The sequence below is a fragment of the Muntiacus reevesi genome, chromosome X (assembly GCF_963930625.1).
Source record: "Muntiacus reevesi chromosome X, mMunRee1.1, whole genome shotgun sequence".
Classification (NCBI taxonomy): Eukaryota; Metazoa; Chordata; class Mammalia; order Artiodactyla; family Cervidae; genus Muntiacus; species Muntiacus reevesi.
In genome coordinates, this window is record NC_089271.1 from 107591261 (window position 1) to 107606404 (window position 15144).

A 15144-nucleotide genomic window follows, 5' to 3' on the forward strand; every position below is an offset into this window, starting at 1 on the left:
ATTCAAGCAATACTCGCCTGAAGGCGGCAGGGGAAGAAAAGATGCCTATTTTCTCTATTTAGGCATTTATTAATTGCGTTGGAGATGCACAGGGTACATCATTTGATAGCTCCCTATTAACGCTTCCATAAACTCAAGAGGAAAATGCTGCTTTCTCTGAAAATGGGAAAATTGAGATGGATTCTGAGTCTAACCTTTAATCCTAAAAGAAATAGCAAGTAACATATACATTTGTCTCTTTTGCCTTGAATTTGCAGAGAACTTACTTGGGACGTTTAAATCTCACCTTTGAAGTCTTCCTTCAAGGTATTTAATGGCTGTATATCTTTATTAAATGAGGTGTGTGGCGGCCTCTACTGGTGTGTGTTTATAGAAAATGTTTCAATAGGCAGAAAAAATATTAATTTCAATTAAAAAGTTAGAAATACAGACTTCATTTAAATATAAAAATATCTAATTTAATGCAGGAAAAATATATTACAAGTTGTGTAATGTACTCTTTAATTAGGAAAATAATCTAAAACACTGACCATGTTAGTGTAAAATAATGATTTACGGAAGGGCATTAATTGTTCAATTCACTCTGATATTGGGTTAAATATATTTTATTAATGAATTACTAATCCCAACTGAGGTGGTTTATTACCTCTAGTCCACTGTTAAATCCCCTTAGTTGACTTAAATAAAATCACTTAGAACAAACCCAAAGGAAAGGAAACAATTTACAGTTAAATCTATAAAGTCCTAGAACTAGAATCATTTGATGACAAGCTGGTTTCTATAACTCAAGCAAACTGTACGTTGACTTAATATAGCTGACATTTCAATCTATTTTACAGTGTTTTTAATTTCAAAAATACAACACATTAAAATATGTTCAATTTATCAAAGCTAAAAGCAACATTTAAGTAATGTACTTAAAGTGCAAAGGCACTTTAACATGAAGAAGTGATGCCCAGTGGCTATGCTTGGTAACTGAAGTCCGAAATACCATATATCATTATTTACAAAAGAATTTATAGTCTCAAAAGATCTTTGGAGATCTTCTACAAAATACAGTAAATATCCATTTTCATTTGAAAAGTTTGCTTACTGTTTCTTCATTCACTATAATCTCCTCTTCCCATTCCCACACTGGAAAAATAAAAGAAGAAAAAGGAAACACAGCCATAAACAAAGTATATGAAAAACTGCATTGTAGAAACATTCATGTTCAATGATGATTCCTAAGGAAAGAAGGGGCGGGGGGAAAGGTGGGGGAGAGAGGAGAGCAAGAGAGAAATAATTTAAAGGAAAACTTGAGAAAGCAGTATCATTGCTTCACCCCATCCCCCAAACATCTTCAAAGTCCCCCACTGAGGCTGAGAAAGGGAGAACAGACACACACTAAAGCAAATGCCCAGCTTCCAAGAGTTTGGAGCAGCATCCTTTGATGCCAGAGGGTTGTCAATGATTTCCCTTCACAGCTGACTGATTGCAGTTTGTTTTTCCAGAACTTCGAGGTAGTCTGGTTCTGATTGCGGCTTAGCTTGCAGTAAAGGGTGGTCTGCTTTGGACTGCCCCACAAAGCATTTCCTGGGAGTTCCATATAAAACGGTTTTATTGATTCTGTCTTGGTTTTGGCGTCGAGATTCATAGGAAGGGGTGAACTGCCTTTTAGGTAAGGTACAAAAGTTATAGTGGACGAGTCCCGCACTGGGCAGCTCCTTGACCCGCTCAGCGATATTCTGATACAGCAGCTCGGGCTCTCTCGGGGCCTGCTTTTCCAGCAACTCCGTGGCACTGATAGTGTAAGCAAGTGTGGCTGGCTCTTCTTTCTTCTCCTCCAGGTTGCTGTAACTGAATTCTTGCAGGTTTCGGTAATAGGCCACCGGGTCTCCTTCCTTCTGCATGTAGATGGGGTTTTGGCACATCTGGCCCACAGGTGGAGGGATGTAGTTATAGACGTGGCCGTCTGCTTTATCCTGGGTCTCCGTGTTGTAAGAGCCATACTGTAACTGGAAGGAACTTACATCTAAGTTGTTGGCACTCCGAGGAACACTGGGCACCCCCTTCCGGCGTTTCAGGACAAAGACAAATAAGCCAGCGCCAAAACAGACAGATAAGATAAAGACAACCAGCAATCCTAAAATTAAGACGGAAAGTGGAACTTCCGTGTGCAGTTCAGGGTAAGAACTGGGAGACACACTGAGTGAGCGAGGTGTGTCTGTGTTGTGATTCATTGACAAAACGGTTCCGTCTGACAAGTTTGGACTGTCTGGACAGATTGCCTCCCTCCCCAGAAACTTCAGGATCTCCCCGGCGTGTTTCGCGGGAGATTCACAGGTCACCTCGTTGATGATGACAGGGGAATTGGCATGCTCTGTCCAGTCCTTCAGTCCCATGATGTCACAGGTGCAGTCCCAGGGATTCTCTTGGAGATCAATCTGGATAAAAGCGGGAAGCTGATCTAGAACTCCTTTCACTGGCAGGTGAGAAAAATGGTTGTTTCTCAGATTCAGCCTGGTGAGGGCTGTGCCCCCAAATATGTTATCAGGCAGGGACCGCAGCAGGTTGTTATTCAGAAACAGCAGCTGTAGGTTAATCAAAGCATCAAAGGTCAGCGGCTTAATTTCCTTAATGACATTATACTCTAAATAGAGATACTGCAAGCTCTGCAGCCCATCAAACATAGCTGGAAACAGCACTTCAAGGTAATTGCCGTTTAGATAAAGTCTGCGTAAACTGGTCAGGTTTGTGAAGGCACCTTCCTGAATGACTGCAATCCTATTGTTGCCTAGATGCAGCAGATCCAAAGAACTGTATTCTAGGAGGTCGTTCTTATAGACCGTTTGAAGATAGTTCCCTGTCAGGTAGAGTTTCTTTGGACTGGTGGGTTTGGGCTGCAGGTCGGAGATATTGGTGAACTTCCGTTCTTGGCAGTTGACGTTCAGCCCATTGTCGGAGCTCTGAGAGGTGCAGACACAGCTGCTGGGGCAGGTGAGGGGCACCGGGGACTTGGTCTGGTACACCATGATGGGGCCAAAGCTCTGCCTGTCTTTCGACACTGTGACCCGGGGGGTGGGACGGTTTCTCATTTTGGGTGGCCGGCTGGCTTTTGGAGCCCGGGTCGGGTTGAGAGCAGGATTCAGAGTAGGTGACAGCCTCGGGATGTGTGTGTCGGCGTGGCTGCCCCTCTGAGCCGAGTCGCCAGTACTTTTTCTGGGGCAGAGGTCTTGCCTGGTCAGCTGGGTGACATCTTTGCCGTGCAAGCGGAAGGGGGTTTCACAGACAATCTCCCCCACGAAAACGGTGATGGTGTCCAGCCAAGCCTTGAGCGGAAGTAAGTCGCATGTGCAGTTCCAGGGGTTCTCCTCCAGCTGGATCTCCATGATGCCCCCAATGTGCTCGAGGACCCCTGCGAAAGGCATCAGTTTCAGTCGGTTCCCGCGCAGGTCTAGGTGGGTCAGCAGGACGAAGCGGAACACATTGCTGGGCAGCGATAGCAGGAGGTTGTCATTCAGGATGAGCACTTTGAGCTTGTTCAGCTTGCTGAAGGCCCCCGCCTCGATGGCACTGATGTAATTGTAGTCGGCCTGCAGGTACTCCAGGCTCTCTAGGCCCAGGAAGGTGTCCTCCCTCAGCACCTCGAGCTTGTTGTTGTTGAGGTGCAGCCTCTTCAGGGTCTTCAGCCCGCTGAACGCCCCGGTTCGGATCTCCTGCAGCCCGTTGTTGCCCAGGTGGAGAGTCACTGCGTTGGAGTAGTTGACAAACTCGTTGGGGTACAGTCTGGTCAGGAGGTTGCCATTGAGGAAGAGCTGATAGATTCGGTACTGGGGGGGCTGGAGCAGGCTGACCGTTGTAAATCCTTTGTTTTCGCAGTTAATATTCAGGACGTTCTCCTTCTCTTCGCACAGGCAGCGGATCTTGCAAATGTCTTTGGCAGTTTTGCGACTCTCCGTCTCTAAGATCCCGGCCACGGTTAACACGCTGAGGAACCAGACGCCGCTCAGCATCTTTAGGCGCCGTCGGGGTCAGCTCAGGTACCTACAGGCAAACCTTGGGCGGGGGGCGAGAGAGAGTGGGAGGCGGGGGAGAAAGAAACACGGAGGCCCGATTAAAATGGCAAAGCAAGGGGGCGGCGTGGGAGGGAGGAAGACGGCAGGGAGTGGGCAGCGTGGCAGAATGATATCACTGCGTTTTTTCCCCAGCGGTTTCTGCTCTCCTCCCTTCCCCACCCCACCCTCGGCCCACCCACCCACGCGTCCCGGCACCCACATGCTTGCACCTGATTTCCCGGCGGGTCGCAGCCAGCCGTGGAGTCATTAGTAACCGAGTTGTCCTACTAAATCCAGCCCATCGCCGCCTCCTCCGCCCCTGGGGGATATCTTGAAGCGATCTCTGGCGGCTTGCCCGTCCTGGGCTCACAGCAGAAATTGCTTTACTCTTTTTTTTGTTGTTGTTTTGTTTTTTTAACTGCGCAAAAAGGGGGTGGGAAAATCAGGGGACTGGAGGCAGGGGGAGGGGAGAGGGTGGACGAGCAAAGACAGCGCGGGGTGCTGGGGGGGGGTCGGTTACTCACGCATCAGGAGAAGACGGGACCCCTCTCCTCTGCAGTCCGCCGGTAGTTTAGCATCTTCAAAAAGAGAGGGAGAGTAAGGTAAAAGGGGACGCCGCTGCTTCCGGAGGGATGCTCTGCTTTCTGCCGGTTGATTTAAATTTTGCTGGGGGGTGGGGGGGGTGTGCGCACGAATTCGGAATCCGGCAGGCGGCAGGAGAGACCGAGGACGCTCGGAGCGGCGGGCAGCTGAGTCCCCTGGGGATCCCAGGGGGTGCGACTGCGCGCCGAGCTGGCGAAGCCTGCCGGCCGGGTCGGCTGGCAGCAGCGACGACGACGGCCGAGCCCGGGCGCGCACTTCCAGTCCCGCGGCAGTGGCAGCCGTGCGCCTGGCAGTTTGAATTTGAGAGGCTTTGCGGGTTCCCCGGGACAGGACTGGGGTGACGTCACGGGGGAGGGGGCAGGCCGGGGAGCGAGGGCGCGCGGCTGAGGAGGGAGGGGCAGACGCTTCCCTTCCCCGCCAGTGGCTTCGCCAAGCTCGAATCCCGGCTGCGTCAGTTGCTTCTGAACTCCTCCACCTCCAGCCCGGCGGGCGGCGGGTGGCTGGCGGAGCTCCTGGAGAGGGGGTTCTCCAGGAGCGGCCCCGCTATGGGGTTGGCACCGCCAGGACGCCTCGGGCCCTTCCAAGTGGTTTCTTCCACCTGCCCCTCCCTCCTGGCCCTTCCACTGGGACTGGTGGGGAGGTTGTTGGTGTCTCATTCCAGATTCCGGAGCAGGGGTTCCATCTTCCGTGTGTGCGAAATCTTCGGTGTGTGTGTGCCTCTTTGCTGTGTATGTCAGATCTTCCGTGTGTGTCCCATCTTCCGTGTGTGTGTGTGTGCGCGCGCGCTCGCGCGCCTCTTCGCTACAGGACTGAGCCTGCCTGCCAGCCTCCTAGCTGAGATGCTCTTGGTGCGGAGAGCGGGCAGTGTGTGCACCAGTGTGCCTGTGTGGGAGGACGAGGAGTTCTCCCGGGGGTTCTATGCTTTGCATTTAGAGCTTTGTTTCAGTGCGCAGAGAATTACTTTCTGGGTGGTGACTGGCCAGATATTTGCCTGGATTCTGACAACCAGCCCAGCGTTAGCCTATAGACTGAGATAAACAACAACAAAACCCTTCTCCCCCTGAGGTTTATACTTAGCCAGATAATGAGGTTTAAACGCGTACTCTTCGCCTGAAGGAAGGAGAAGAGAGGTGGGTGTCAGACAGGCACTACCAGGCTGCGCCTTAGCTGGGAGTGCAGTTCACAAGGGTGCAAAGCCCTCCAGGCTGCAGGGGCCGGGGACCCAGGGGAACAGAAGCCGCCGATGCAGGAAGACTGGCTTCTGAGAAAGAAGAGGGATGACCCGAGTCCTGGCCTGAGACTCAGGAAACCTGGCCTCCGGTCCAGTTTTGTTTCCAGGTGTCTCGCTTTGTTTCTGGATCTTCCTGTCCCCACTGGCACAAGCGGGTGGACTATTCTGCCCTTTCCAGGTCTGATAATCAACTGCATTCAGATAGCCTTTCCTCATGAATATTATTGGCCAGGTGTTGGCTTTTTGCCTTCAGTATCTCCTTTTCCCCTAATTATCTTAAGGTCCCCTGGACTTTTAAGTTGCCCAGTTGGAGTCCATTTGCAAAATGGGAATGTCTGCCCATGGCCCAGAAGGGCCAGGGGCTGCCTCTGGTGGGAATGGGGGGGGGGGGAATGAGGCAGCAAAAGTAATGAATGGAAGAGAATGGGAAGAGTTGACCGAGCGAGGACGTGCCAGTCCAGCAAGACACTTCAGCCGATTCTTCCCTGCCTCCTGGGCCCTGCCTGCCACAGTCCACACAGGGTCCCATGGGTGGGCCAAGGGTGGCAGAGAGGCACTGGCAGAGGTGATAAGCCTTCAAAGAACAGCAAGTCCCCTACCTCTCCCCTCCTCCTTTCCTGTGAAGCTGAGGTCCTAGAATTGTCCCACCCAAACAAGTTCTTCCCTCCCCAAGAAGGGCTGGCTAGTTTATAAACAGCTCTCAAGCAACCTGTGGCTTTGGCCAGTCTCCTCCGCAATTGGTCGCAGGCCTTCTTCTTTCCCCTCCTTTTCCTTTGGGGAAGAGCCCATCCCCATCCAGTAATTCTGGCTTCACCTTGGGCAACACCGTTTCCTTCTGGGCCCTGAATTTCCCTTTTCTCTGCTAAAGGGCAACAGTAGAGGAACTGCCCCAGAGGGGGAGGAGGTAGCCTCCCACCCACCCTGGCAACTACATTATTAGATGCCAGTGGAATGGTGCAGTGCCAGCACGATTAAACTGCCTTCCAGAGCAGAGGGGCATTTCTTTCTACATATTTCCAAATGTTAAATATACAGAGTTCCTAGACAGAGATGGTTTATTCAGTCATTCATATAACAACCATTTATTAATTAGGTTAATATTTCACTGGAGTAGAAGCCAACATGAGGGCTGGACAATACCTTTGCAATCAGATTCATTTTCTAGATGAGGACATTTCCTCAACCAGGGGAAGTGCTGACTTGCTTAAGTTCAAGAATCTATAAAATTAGAAACAGAACTCAGGGATTCTGAGTCCCAGGCCAGCAGTTCTCCAAAAACTCACTCCTGCTTACCGTGAATTGGTGGTGGTGGTGGTGTTTTACTGAAATGTGTTCTTAAAAACAAAAATTTTTTAAATGAAATACAAAATATGAGTTTTAGTTTTCAAAGATCGTAATTTCCTGCAGGACACGGATGACTCTGTCAATACTGTTTTAGGACAGCATCTACTAGGAATTAGGGCGGGGGTTCCTCAATGGATGACGGAGGCGGTTGAAATCCTCGACACCATAGGGCGAGGGAGAGGGCGCGGTAGGCTGCCTGGGGGAGCGGCACTGGGGACCCCGCGGGGGCGGCAGCAGTCCCCTCAGACGCGGGTCGGTGGACCCTCCCACCACTGCCGCGTCTCCCGGCGGTCCCCGGGCTGCTGCAGCCGCAACCCCAAACACAGTGACGGGGAATAAATCAGCCTCCACGCCGGAAAGCACTTTAAGGAAGTTTCCTTCGGCCCCACGAGTCGGGAGGCGCCGCCGCGGCTCCCCGCCGGGGACAGCGGCTCCCGGGGCGGTGAAAAGGGGCCAAGTGAACGCGGAGCACGCGGGAGGCAGAGGCGGACGCTAAAATCGGGCAAACGCTCCCAGTCCCCGCGGGGGCGACGAATGGAGAAACTGGGACTCCGCCGCCTCGGTCTCCTTCGCATCTTCCCAAGTGAAGCGGGGCTCGGGTCTCCGGGGCCGCCGGCCGCAAGTGCGGGCGGGCGCGCAGCTCCCCTCCGCCCCGGACGCCAGGGGGTTCTCGGAGCCCGGCCAACCCGGGAAGGGGGCTTCCGCCGCCCGCCCGCCAGCAGCCTTCGGTCCCCGCTCCGCCTCCCCCGGCCCAGCCTTTCCCGAGAGCTCTTCTGGGAACCCTGGAATCCGGCGAGTCCCGCGAGGCCAGGCCGCGGGCCCGACCGCTCGCGCAGCCCCCTCCTGCTCACGCTCCTCCATCGCCACGACGGCCGCTCGCGCCCCGCCGCCCCCTTCCTGGGCCCGGGTCGCCGCGTCCTCCGCCCGAGCGGTGGCCGCGCGACGCCCGGAGCCGAACCACGCCCGCCCGCGCGGACGGACGGTCCCGGGGCCGGGCAGCCGGAGCGGGGGCGGCCGGCCACCCGCGCGCGGTCCCCGGCGGATCGCGCCGTCTTTCCCCGCCCGTTCCCTCCGCCGGAGGAGCCGGCTGGCCGGCCGCGTCGCCGCGGCGTCCCCGAGTGCTCAGAACTTACCCGGCGAACGCGCCGCCCGGAGCTTCCCCCGGAGGCGCCCCCGGCATCCGCGAGCCGGGGAGGCGCGGGAGGCGGCGCGGCCTCAGCCCGGCGCGGCCGGGGAGCAAAGGCTTCGCGGCGAGCGCGGGCGGCGCCCCCAAGGGCAGGCAGATCCCCACTGGAGCGGCTCGCCGCCGGGCAGCGCTGCCGGCAGGAAGGAGGGAGGGAACCGGGAGGGAGGCGGGGAGGAGGCGGGAGGGGGAGGAGGCAGGCGAGGTGGAGGGCGGGCTGGCGGACCCCCGCCCGCGCTTATCAATCACCCCGCAGATCAGATGTCCCTGAGCTGCACCCGGACGGCGATGGACAGGCCCACAAACGAGCCTGGCTCGGCTTCTCTGACCTGTGCCGTGCCGCGGAGCCCGGCTCCCGCCTCCCGGCGGCCCCTCTTGCCTGGAAATCTGCCCAGTCCCTGCAGCTTCCACCGGGAGCTGCGGCGCGGACACGGTCAAGTGATATCAGGATGGCACAGGGTCCGGACCATAGGCGAGGGGACACTGAGACCTCAGGTTGGAAGTTATGGACAAGTGAAAGCGGCCAGCTCTCCGAGCCGGCACCGTCCGGGGCTGCCGCCCCCTTAACTAGTGAGCGCCCGGGGTTCTCAGTTCGCGGGCAGATGTGTAAGGACCCTCGACGAGGCAATCAACACGGCATTTCCATATAACGTGGAGCCGGGCGACACCAGCGTCCGCCAAAGCCAGTCTTTCGCCACGGCCCAATCCCTGGTTCCGTTTGATTCTTTCCATTCTTCACGAGATTGCCTGGGTCGACTGGCGCGGAGTCGGGGCCAGTCCTTTTGGCTTTCTCCTTTCTTTCGTCTCTGATTAGTAGTCCAGGTGGTTGTGTTTTGATCACGGGAAGGTGCTATAGTCGAGGGTCATGGTAGCTCCAGAGGGAAGTGCGCCAAAGCCCAGAGCGTTCGTTGCGTTTCCCTCCACACCCGCTTTCCCTGGGTCTCCGGAAGAAAGTTGCAATTGTATTCATTGAAGACGCGAGCAGGTAGTAGATGCAATGGCACGGAGACTTTACCCCCTCAGTCCTGGAGGAGAGCAGCCTTAAGGAGAGTCATCACTGTCCCCTATCCTTTTTATTCCCTCTCTACAGAGTCTGTAAAACCCCAGTTCTTCAGAAATCCACTCGCTTGGTGGCAGAGAAGGAGAACTGAGGGGAGGAGGACGCAACATTAGAACAAAAACTAGCTCTGGGCTAATGAATCTGCCCTGCAATTTGTCTGTTTCAGGGTTATTTCCTGTACGTTTAAACCACGTTCTCCCGGCACAAACTTCCATTTCATTCTTGTCCTTACCCTGGGGAATCTTTTGTGCTTCTTCCTTCTCTTCTAGGCTTTCTTTTCTTAATGGTTTTCTAAGCAGACCACTCTGGGCCTCTTTAATAGAAAATTACTGATAATCTTATGCACGTAGGCAGACTTTATTTTAGTAGTCCAGATAATTTTCTCTTATATCTCTGAGGTTTTAAGGAGCATTACTGTTCCTTTTATTGACTTCAGTCCTGAGAAAGCCTTTTTGAAATTCCCCTGCCATTCAGACAAGCAGTTTCAGAATAACAGAGTTCTCACATATGCACATGGGCAAGCTATTTACAGTTACATATTCAGAAACATTGCTTTTCTTTAATGCCCTTATTCATGTAAAACCTGTTCACTATGACTATAGAAGCAGCCTGAACTCATTATATTATTACTGAGAACAGTTAATACAGTTTCTTCTTCTGTCTTTACCTCATTTCCGACGGTGTCATCTTTTTGTGTAGTCATTTAATGGGGGCTATAAACAACTACAAGGCACAGAGCTGAGGGGCTATTCAAAGGCAGAAATAATGACACATTCATGCTGAGAAAAAAAAGACACAGTTTACTGAGAAGAATGGTGTGTCCCTTGCCACAAGGGACACACACAAAAGCTATAACATATACAGATGAGATGAGGAACATGCTATTTTATTTTGGTCCAGTAGAAAATTGTAAAATGGGCATGCATCCATTTTAATCAGCCATGTAAGCAAGTCTAATATCTTTATCAGCCTTCAGAAAAGCACTTAGCAGCTTGCCTTTCTGCACAAGACCACACTGACAGTAAGATAAAAAAGAACAGACTTTTTGTCAGCATAACATTTTCAAGTAGGTGAATAGCTATTTCAAAGGATACCCTGAATGCACACATGCACACAAAATCAGGAACAATACAGAACTTTCTGTGAGGGCTGTTGCATAGATAATTACAGAAGGGAGTTCGAAGTGTGTAGAAGACTTAAATGTACCAATTTGTTGGAAAAATGTTTCATACTGACTTTTCTAAAAGTTTCTGTGTTACAGGGGAAATTCCTGATGTAATTGAATATCAAAGACATGCATATTAATGTATGTCTGTGAATTAGTAAAAATGACATTCTTGATTCTTTGCTGTAGTGGCATTGTAAATGCATCTCTGTGTTTGTCTGCTGAACTCAGTTGATGAGTTTTTGTTATCGAAGGGCTTAGAGATCCCTGATTGCAATGCTAGTGAGGCAATAGAGAAAATTTTGTTAAATTTTGCTTGGACTTTTGAAATTTCAAGCTAAATTTAGGAGAAAGTCAGAAGCTTCACCTAGGATGAATTTTTGAAATGTGCAGACATTACCAAGACAATGCAAATGTTGCCCAGTTACTGAGAGTACACAGTTTGCCTGAGACATCTGCTTCTCTGCCTTTCCACACCTGTCCAGGGCTGGAAAACTTTTAAATTTTTTACAAAATAAGACCAAGTAGAGACCTCATGCAGAGTCAGTAAATCTAAGACCAGTGTGAGGTGTTTTCTGAAAATAGTGTCCCTTTGAACCAAAGGTTTCAAAGAAGTGTTCAGACGGAGACAAATTCCTAAATAAAGAAATGAGACACAGAGGACATGCCGTTAATACCGGTAATTATAGTTTTAAGGATATTGTAGACGTTGGTTCTCTGATGCTATTGAAAGTGTGGATATTTTTAAAGTCAATGCAATTATTTTGATTATTTTGGCAGGCATGTTGGCTTGGTTGGAATAGTGCTGGGCCAAGACTCAGAGCAGTTTGTCTTTTAACCAAACGCATATCCAAACCCTTGGAGACCAATGACCTGGGTTCAAATTCCAGGGTAGATCCTGTCCCTAAGTTTCCCCATGTGCAAAACTGGGTACTACCACCTGTCCTATGGAGTCAGTAAGGATGAGTACCCATATGTGAGGTGAAATATTTAAATAAGAAATTCCAAAACTCCTTTCTTAAGAAAAGTAATTGATACAAAGCAATGGTTTTAGTGAGAAAGCATTGTTTTAACTGATATTGGATAACAGAATCAGGATTTGAAAGTTTTTTACTTTTCTCATTGGAGTTGTATGATGTCAGGCATTCAAATAAAAACTTGAAAACATTTCATCTTTTCCCTAGATTTTTTCCCCAAATACATAGATATATGTGTATATCAGGATGTTGACTTTTTGGATCAGATCAGTGTTTGCTGTGGAGGGCTGGTATACTTAATGTGTTTAGCAGCATCCTTGGCTTCTCCCAATTTCCAGTAGCACCAGTATGTCATATATTTATATACATGTACTATATGTTTGGGCTTCTCTGGTGGATCAAACAGTAAAGAATATGCCTGCAATGCATGAGACCTGGGTTCAATCCATTGGTCAGGAAGATCCCCCAGAGAAGGGAATGGAAATCCATTCCACTATTTTTGCCTTGAGAACCCCGTAAACAGAGGAGCCTGGCAGGCTACAGTTCATAGGGTCACACAGAGTTGGACACAACTGAGCAACTAAGCAGCCTATGCATACTATATGTATATATTATATATATATATATATATATGTTTTATGTGTGTATATGTGTATATGTATATATATATGGTATGTGTGTACCATATGTTTATTTCACACTTAAACAAAATGGAGTAACATAATGTACATAATGACTTAGCGACAGAGCAAGACCAAGAGCTCAGGCTCCCTGATGCCCTGCTTCTTGGTCTGCCTCACCCTGAAGCCTGCCCGCCACTTCTACGACCCCAAGTACTATCACTGGAGGCAGACAACACATATTGGTGCTGCTCTTTGCAAAGAAAGATATTTTCCATCATGACCCAGGGCACTGTCATGGATTGAAACCAGAGTTTCTGAAGCAGAATTCCTCTTGTCATAGCCATGCACCCTGAAATAATCTATTGTAGTTGATTTTAAAAAATGATGGCCATGGCCTGCTAAATTGATTTCATGAAGGACTAATAGGTTGTATCTTACAGTTTGAAAAACACTGATATAGTGGATCAGGCCAAGGAGGAACAGTGAGCCAGAAAAAAGAAAAGTAAGCAGTAAAGAAAAAGAGAGATACTAGAAATAGAGGGAAAAGAGAAGTGCATATGGTGCAAAGTTACAGTAAAACTTACAGCTCTGATTGTACTCAAATCAAATGTCACTTAGTGATAGCACCTGCACGCTGAGAGTCCCAGACCTCCATCCATCCATGGTGACTAAGTAGAGTGATTCATCACTTAGAACTGTATTTAAGCTTACTGAACTTGGGAGGGAATATGCATGGCAAAAGCCATAGATTTTACAGATCAGACTTAGGACAGCATTAGTAAGTATTTCATTTATCCTGACACATTCTTCCCTATTAATCTCACTGCAGCTGGAAGTTATGTTTTGGTCTGGAGTTACAACCTAATGTGCTCAGGAGGAAACCAAATTTATTGGGTTTGACACTGCACATTATTGCAGCGATATAATGCAGTCAAGCCTCTGTACTAAGTTCTGTTGATTTTATTTATGTATTTATGTTTGGGCTAGTATAAATATATGGTAAAGTATGTGCTGTGGCAGAGAGTTTAATGCTGACTCTGCTGGAACATTCAAAAGTGTCTGCACACAAGTTGCCCAGTTCTAAAGAGTTACAGTCAGAAGAGCAGCTACTAAGGATTTGCGTTAAGTATTTCTGAATGTTTTTAAAAAGTCATTTGTGAAGACAAGGCCATTAATATTCAAAAATAGCAAGAATGACACACTCCAGATCTATCCTGAACTTGTGATTTGCACAAAATGAAACAGGGTTTAGAAATTATGGATTCAGAGGGAAGGTAAGATTTAGAAAGTAAATAAAATCATTTCTAAGTAATAGCTAGATGCAGCACTCAACCATCATTGCAAATCAATGAGAGGAGAAAGGATTGTTTTTTACTTTGAATCTTGATGATTTATTACTCAGATGTGATATCAGTTCCTTTTAAATTTTCCTTCAATTTTTCATCTCCCAGGAAGTTATCTAAGTGATATTACAATGCCACCTGGCACACACCCTGATTCACCTGATTGTTGCAGCTGAGGTCACCTTTAAGTCAAACATAATGACTACAGGACGTATATCAAACAACTTCTGCACTAGTCTGCTCATACCATGGTTCTTAGGCTTATTAAAAAGAAAAAAAACTTCAAATTTTATGACATTTTTGATAACCTAAATATCTTTGATGTCCTCTCAGAAAAATAACCTGATGTCTATCTGTGGTGGAGGAACCATATGGCGTTTCTCAAAAACATCAGTCTGTGGCAACTCCAGGACACCATGAAAAAATTGGAGGCATAATCATCACCAGATTTGTTGCCCACTCTGGACATTGCCACGGCAATTCAAGTACTGTAGTAGGGTCAGTGTTACTTTGTTAATGTTTTGAAAGGAGGGAGAAGTAAGCTCGTTCTTTGCTATACATCATTGCTTCAGAATAATGAGCTCAGTATGCTGAACCCTTACCTCTTTACATACTGATCTAGTTGGTACAGGTCAGGAAACAGCACTATTTGAACTAGACAATTTCTTTGTCATCATTTTAACATATTGAATAGGTTTATTTTAATAGATTATTTTCAATAGAAATACTAATATTTAAAGAGATGTGTACAGGTATTGCTAAATGATTGTGTTGGCTATTATTTACAGCAAGAAAAGACAATTGTCAAATTAATGAATCAATGCCCTTCTTACAATTTTTAGAAAATATAACCACTCAATCTAGGATAACTCCTAACTCTTGAATGCAAATAAATAGTATAGAATAATCCCAGATTTAAAGTTTCAGTTACTTGGAATTCTAGCATATGATTTACTCAGGGGTCAGAACAGATTTGCTATGATTTACGTTGACAACACTGGGGTATATTAGGCAGCAATAGAGTTGCTTGTTACCCCTGCTATGGTCCTTCAGTCTCGAACTGTAGTAGTGATATTGATCATAGGCTTCCTGGCTTCACCAAATTGTACTTCTCCACTGATTTTTTAAGTGGCTTGTCCAAAACGAATCCTAGAATGCTAATAACCCATAATGCCTATATGGAGTTAAGTTATCCAATTTCTTGATCTGCTTTCAATATTAATATGCAATAGCACCTTAAGTCATTTTTTAAAAACTACTATGATACGTTAATATAATAAATAATTCTCTGTAAAGTGAAAGTTGCTCAGTCCTGTCCAACTCTTTGTGACGCAATGGGCTATAAAGTCCATGGAATTCTCCAGGCCAGAATAATGGAATGGGTAGCCTTTCTCTTCTCCAAATTCTCTGTAGAAAGACCTCAAAATATAAGGGTGTAGGGCAAATGATCTATAGTTAAATTCTGCAGATTTCCCAAGCTGCTTTCACGCATGTTCAATTGTTATCTTTCATTGAAATACCAAAGTAATTAGTCATCTTTAAGAATTTTCTACTTGCCAAATGTCAGTGAGTATTTTG

The 15144-nt window shown here is 48.1% G+C and overlaps 1 protein-coding gene across 1 annotated transcript; it reads right to left on the reverse strand.

Moving 5' to 3' along the window:
- Positions 1–597: 597 nt before the first annotated feature.
- SLITRK2 (SLIT and NTRK like family member 2) lies at positions 598–8483 on the reverse strand. The gene is made up of 4 exons (XM_065915538.1): positions 8349–8483; positions 4562–4615; positions 4268–4455; positions 598–4038 (listed from the first exon to the last, which is right to left on the reverse strand). Exon 4 carries the CDS (start codon positions 3993–3995, stop codon positions 1461–1463), a length of 2535 nt encoding a protein of 844 aa, XP_065771610.1. The 5' UTR covers positions 3996–4038; positions 4268–4455; positions 4562–4615; positions 8349–8483; the 3' UTR covers positions 598–1460.
- Between the last annotated feature and the right edge of the window lie 6661 nt (positions 8484–15144).

Excerpts from the sequence above, each read along its gene's own strand:
- SLITRK2 (XM_065915538.1), bottom strand. The coding sequence starts at position 3,995 with ATGCTGAGCGGCGTCTGGTTCCTCAGCGTGTTAACCGTGGCCGGGATC.